The sequence below is a fragment of the Cygnus olor genome, chromosome 1 (genome assembly GCF_009769625.2).
Source record: "Cygnus olor isolate bCygOlo1 chromosome 1, bCygOlo1.pri.v2, whole genome shotgun sequence".
In the NCBI taxonomy this organism is placed as follows: Eukaryota; Metazoa; Chordata; class Aves; order Anseriformes; family Anatidae; genus Cygnus; species Cygnus olor.
Genome location: NC_049169.1, coordinates 40,517,052 through 40,523,051, shown reverse-complemented (window position 1 = coordinate 40,523,051; position 6,000 = coordinate 40,517,052). Strand labels below are relative to the sequence as shown.

The following is a 6,000-nucleotide window of genomic DNA, read 5'->3' as shown; positions in this document are numbered from 1 at the left end:
CTGACATTTGTAATCAAGGGGAGCCAAAGGGCGTGAATGAAACAGCCAGTGGGTTGAAGAGGATTCTGGCACGAGTGACATTTGGCCAAAGGGCATGTGGGATCCACTTTTGCTTTGGAGGAATGGTGTCCACTCTGTCATCAAAAGTGAAGGGTCACGGTTTCTAAGGGTCAAAGAAATGGTGCAGCATGTGGTATGACTTGCTTACAAAGAGGGATGTTGCTTTGAAATCCTTGGAACACCTGTAGAAGGACTGGAGAAGAGGATGGGGTTGTGCAAGCTGGGGTGCTCCAGGGTCTCAATCTGCAGCAGAAGGGAAGAGGAGCACTTTTGAGGGACAGCACGTGTGGCTCACAGCTGTGCTAGGAGCCATGACTAACGTGTGGCTGGAGCTGGAGCTGCACAAGGCAGAATGGGCCACATCGCTTCCCAACACCCCTTTCTTCTGACAGGAGAAATCTGAAGCCTACCTTAACGTATGGAAAACTGCAGACTTTACTCCCCCATTTGCAGGGAGCATAGGCTGTGCATTGACAATTAGGTGATGCAATTAGTGCTCACCTGTTTTTCCAATGTGTCGTGTGGCTTCTCAGCAGACCCCAATCCGCTTCCTCTAGCTTTTTCCTTCCTTAATAAACATAATGCAAAAATGATGACAACTTCCTGTTGGCTTTGTTTCCTTGTGAACTTTAATTACCCCATGGCTTTCTAATTGTCGTTTCACAGACATTTACTTAACCTAAGCTTGTCCCCCTTACTCCCCCCTAAATTCTGAGCAGTGATTCTGACTTATCAGCAGTATATTTGAGTATAACGTGGCTGTCACATTCTGCAAGATCTGGAATGAATTAGTATGTGTAATTGTAAATAATAGGGATGATTATAAATAATAAGAGAAAATAGAAAAATAAGTAAAAGAAGCAAGGAGAAGCTTAATAAAAACTTAATGATGGTGAATATTTAAAATAATTAGTTCATTTACTTAATCATCAACTAAACTGATATAAATTGATTGTATTTTGGCTGTGTTGCACTGTCTTCATTATAATTCTCAATTATAAAATTGATTTCTTTTTTTCCCAATTACAACATCATATGAAAAATAGGAAGTGGTGGCTTCTGCCTCATGTCCTCCTCCAGAAGACAGCTGGGCAGGCTGACCTTCCTGGACACCCCCTAGTCAACAGACCTCCCCCAGAAGGTGGTTCAGAGCATGGCTGTGACTGGGGTATGCTCTATTTGCCCTCAAATCTATTTTTCTTTTCCATGTGTCTTTTTTTTTTCCCCTGCCTTTGCCTTCCTTCCATTTACTCTTTTATTGTTAGACAGCTGGTAATTCAATGACTTTGCTTTGCAGCACTCAAGCTTGCATGAATGATGATCGCTACTAGTAACTAAAATGCTCATTTGGCTTGGGTTTCTGATAGCAGCCTTCACAGCTAATTTTATTGCTTTGTCAGTTAAAACAATAACATAGGACCTTTCCTTTCATAACACCTATCAAGCAGGGAAAATTGGTTGTATATTGCTCAGTGTCACTCTGTTCTTCAAATAAAGTTCCGAATTTGGAGCTACAGAAACATTTCCACTAAACTTTTACATAAAAATGTTTGAGAGTTTGCTAATACATGCACTTATTGTCCCTCCATTTGCAGATATATTTCATGGTAATCCTAAATCAGGAGGCACATTTTTTCTTACATATGTTTCATACATTTCCACTTTTATTGGAAACTGAGGGGTGCCAAAATTCAGGTCAGTGTCTTGTGGGGTGTGAAATTAATTTGTAAATGTTACTATTATTGCTGATGTAGAATATTATCTTCTTATTCCATTATATCACTCAAGAAAATTTTGGCTCTGAAAAGTCAATGTCTGACATAATTTCATCCTTCATTGAGAAATCTGCCACATGCTGAAAATACAAGGAAGAGTGACACAGAGAAATTAATAGTGTTATGTTTAGAAAAGACACGTTGTAGAATATGGTGAACATTTTGACTTGACTGAAGGCCTATTACATTACCAGAGAGACCACTCTTTTTCTTACCAATCAGAAAAATTATTTTTGTAGCTTTTTCTTCTCCATGGAATAACAATAATATAATAAAAACACTAAAACAAAAAATCAACAAAACCACCCTGTGTTTAAGAAGTCTGAAGCATAAACTATATACAGGGCTTTTCATGACATATGCATTATGGGGTATGACTGTAAAGTTTTGATTATGAGATGCCATCCTTGCTAGTCTTTGGTTTGTGGTGGTTGGTTGTTTTTTTGTGGAGGGGAGTGCGTGTCCTATAACGTGACCGTGGATGTGGGATTTGGGCAGACAGTGGCAGTTCAGGGGGAAGTCCTGGCACTGTGATGATACAGTTTGCCTGGTGTTTTGGCAGCTACTGCCACCCCATGGTTTTCCATAATGGATGAATGCTGCAGAGCTGTAGTTGGTTGCATTTCTCCAGAAACCTCTTGTAGGTCAGAGAGACAACGATGCATATTCATTTTGCTTTGCTCTCTCCTTCTGCACGTCCCCTTTTCTCCAGAATCCTCTCTGCAAAGAAAAGCAAGTATGGCATGAGCAGTGCTACTTTGGCTCAGGGCGGGTGAGTCCTTTCCACTGGATTTACAGCTATGTAATTGAATATTAATTTTGGCTCCCCGGAGTTTTCACTAACTGATTATATTTGCCTTGGCAGGAAATATTCCAGCTTTTTTTTTTTTTTTTTTTTTTTTTTTTCAAGGAACTTCAAAATGTACATCTGGAGCAAGCTTCTGAAACTCATCTCAGAAAGTTGCTGCTGCTTTGGGAGTCTGCATTTACATCATGGATGCCACAGACCGACAGATCTGGGTTAAAGGAAGCTGGTTGAAGCGTGCTGTTGTCCTCTGAGCATTGCTTCCAGCATGGCTCTGACAAGGAAGGGGGTGTTTCCATACCATTATTCCCCTCGTTACCCTGCTTCATGCCAGGGAATACCCTTGGTATGGAGGAAAAATGTTGGTTTTGTTGCTGTTTTTTGAGGAAGGAGCAAGAGGAATCATGTCTCCTCTTGCATATCTTCTGGGGCTGGACACTTCTTTCCCTTTCTAACTCAGCTGAAACCAGACATCAGTAAAATAGGCTGTAGAAAATAACTCAGGTGGCTTAGAGTCAGAGATTTCGGCATGGGCGTTTACAGTACCTTGTACGGTATTGGGATCTCTCACCTTTAATCCAGTCTACGGTGGCCAGAGCCTATTGAGGGTGGAGAGCACCCGCTGTCTGTGCTTTCAGGCTGCCCTGCAAGCTGGATCCCCCCTCCTGGAGCCCCCTGCCCACCATCTGCCCATGGTGCCTGAGTACCCTGGTGGCTGCGAGGTGCCAGGACCCTCTGCGGTCATCTCCTCCCTGCCCTCACCTGTAGCTGGGCGCCGCTTTTCCTCACGAAAATAAAATAAAATCAGTAAAACAAAATACCGCTCGCAGCCCCCATCCCTTCCCGGCTGATCCCCTCAAGCGAACCACAGTGTGCGGGGTGGGGGGGGGGGACGGGGGGGGCTGCCTATTTTTTGGGGCGGCCGGGATTTGTTTGCGCTGCCGCCTCCCCCCGCCCCGGGGAGGAGCCTGGGCCCCGCGTGGGGGCTGCGGGAGGGTTGCGGGGGGGCTCCCAGGGCTCGCAGCTCCCGGGGAGGCGCCGCTCGCTGCCCGTCCGCGATGCTCTGCCGGCCGTGCCGGGGCGGCGGCGCCCCGGGGAAGGGACGGAGGCGGGGGCTCGGGGGGGACCGCTGGTATTCTCCTCGGAGTTGAGCCCGGAGGGAAGGCAGGAGGAAAACAACAAGTAGTTGGCGCCGCGGGAGGAGGAGGGGAGCCGCTTTCTGTCCCCTGGCTCAGGTACCGGAGGCGGCAGGGGCTGGGGGGTGGTCGGGAAGGATGCCCTGCGTTCCCCGGCTTGTCCCCGAGATGCGTGGTTTCCCGGGGAAAGTGGCAGCCCCGGCTCCACACGAACGGCTTTTCCAAGGGTGTGCCTGCTGCCCGAGCTGCTTCATCCCACAAAGCAATCCCTCCCTCCCTCCCGAAATAGATGGGGAGGGGGGAACAAGCCTCCCACCCCTCTTTATCTCCGTAGGAAGCTGCTCGGCTAGCACAAGGCAGGTGCCCGCTCTCTGTTCCCCCAGCCCCGCGTGGAGCCGGGGGTGGTGGCGGTGGTGGTGGTGGTGGTGGGCTGGGCGGCTGATCCTGCTGGGGGGGAGCGCTGCCAGCTCGCAGCCCGCTTTAGGGGGGACCGGGGGGGGGCCGCCCGGAGCCGTGCCTGGGGCGGCGGGAGCCGGGCTGGGCGGGGAGCTTCGGGGTGCTGCCGGGGGGGCTTCTCCCTCATGCCTCTCCCTCACCTCTCTCCCTCCCTCATCTCTCTCCTCCGTCCGCGCTGAAGGCGCAGAAGCTCTCCCCCTCCCCGGACCCGCCCGTTCTGCCCCCTCCCCAGTCATGTCCCACCCGGAGCGATGGGGAAGCTCGAGGACAACGAGAGGGTGATCCTCAACGTGGGGGGCACGCGGCACGAGACCTACCGCAGCACCCTGAAGACCCTGCCGGGGACCCGCCTGGCCCTGCTCGCCTGCGAGTCCCGCGGCGAGTCCCCCGGCTCCGAGGAGCCGTCGCCGCCGCCCCCGCCGCCCCCCAACCCGCCGCCCCTGGCCGGGGGCTGCCCGGAGCCCGGCAGCGGCTGCGGCCCCCGGGTCGGGGGCGGCGGCGGGGCCAGCGAGTTCTTCTTCGACCGCCACCCGGGGGTCTTCGCCTATGTGCTCAACTACTACCGCACCGGCAAGCTGCACTGCCCCGCCGACGTCTGCGGGCCGCTCTTCGAGGAGGAGCTGGCCTTCTGGGGCATCGACGAGACCGACGTGGAGCCCTGCTGCTGGATGACCTACCGCCAGCACCGCGACGCCGAGGAGGCGCTCGACATCTTCGAGGCGCCCGACCTGCTGACGGGCGAGCCGCCCCCCGACGGCGACGACGACGACCTGGCGGCCAAAAGGCTGGGCATCGAGGACGTGGGGGCTGCCGCCGGGGCCGCCGACGGCAAGGGGGGCCGCTGGAAGCGGCTGCAGCCCCGCGTCTGGGCTCTCTTCGAGGACCCCTACTCCTCGCGGGCCGCCAGGGTAAGCGCCCTCGAACGGCGCTGCCGACCCCGGGGGGCCCAGGGGAGACTGTGCCCCTGCCTCTGTCCATGCCTCGGGGTGCTGGGGTGGATGGTGGGGGCGCAGGGTGTCGCGGGGAAACGTGGCCCGCTTGGGGTGGGTGTGTGGAGGTGAGGCTCGGGTGGGTCACCACCATGGGGTGATGCCGGTGGTCCCCCACCACCACCATGGGGTGATGCTGGTGGCCCCCTTTGCCTCTGCCGACGACGAGGTGCTCCTTTCCGAGGGACCCCAGGGTGGTGTGTGGGGTGTGTGAGAGCCATCAGCCCACCCCAGTGCTCAGGGTGGCCTTGGGTTTGGGGTGAGGTGGTGGCAGCTGTGCAAGGCCACCTTGGCCCTTCAGCATCCCTCCGTCAGTGCTGGGGGAGGGTCCGAGTTACATGGAGCGTGTGTGACGGAGGGTCACCCTGACTGCCTGTGCTGATTTCTCAGGGTCACCCTCACCGATCTGAGGCTGGCAGGTTGGGGAACAGAGGATCTTAGTAAGTTTTCATCATTTAGATAGGGATTTTAGCTTTTGACGCTACTTTCTGCTCTGGAGCACAATCTGGATTTTAGTTCTGCCTGGTAGCTGCTGCTATCAGTGGTGACGGGGGTTTGCTTTCTTAACCGTGGCTTTGGAGCAAACAAATAGTTGTAACTCCTTTGGGAGAAATACACAGCCGTGCCTTGAACGTAGCTGTGACAAAAGCAACCAGCAACAAATCCTCCCTGCGACACGTGAAAAGAACTTGTAATGGGAAACACGCTCAAATTAAGAATAGCAGTAAGTGTTTTGCAGGGTATTCACTGGGATTCCCTGTGAAGCATTCAGACCTGAG

At 53.0% G+C, this 6,000-nt stretch overlaps 1 protein-coding gene across 13 annotated transcripts in view; it reads left to right on the top strand.

Moving 5' to 3' along the window:
* The first annotated feature begins 3,676 nt into the window (after positions 1-3,676).
* Positions 3,677-6,000, top strand: part of KCNC2 (potassium voltage-gated channel subfamily C member 2) — a 102,894-nt gene continuing 100,570 nt past the window's right edge. For 6 of the 13 annotated variants that reach the window (XR_005818829.1, XR_005818842.1, XM_040553478.1 and 3 more), the window contains exons 1-2: positions 3,677-3,875; positions 4,414-5,140. Coding sequence is in view for 11 of the 13 variants with exons in the window: in XM_040553478.1 (XP_040409412.1) it covers positions 4,484-5,140 (657 nt within the window). In the remaining 2 variants the exon portion in view is untranslated. The remainder of the gene's footprint in view (positions 3,876-4,413; positions 5,141-6,000) is intronic. The other 7 variants (XM_040553555.1, XM_040553537.1, XM_040553520.1 and 4 more) reach the window with 5 other exon arrangements.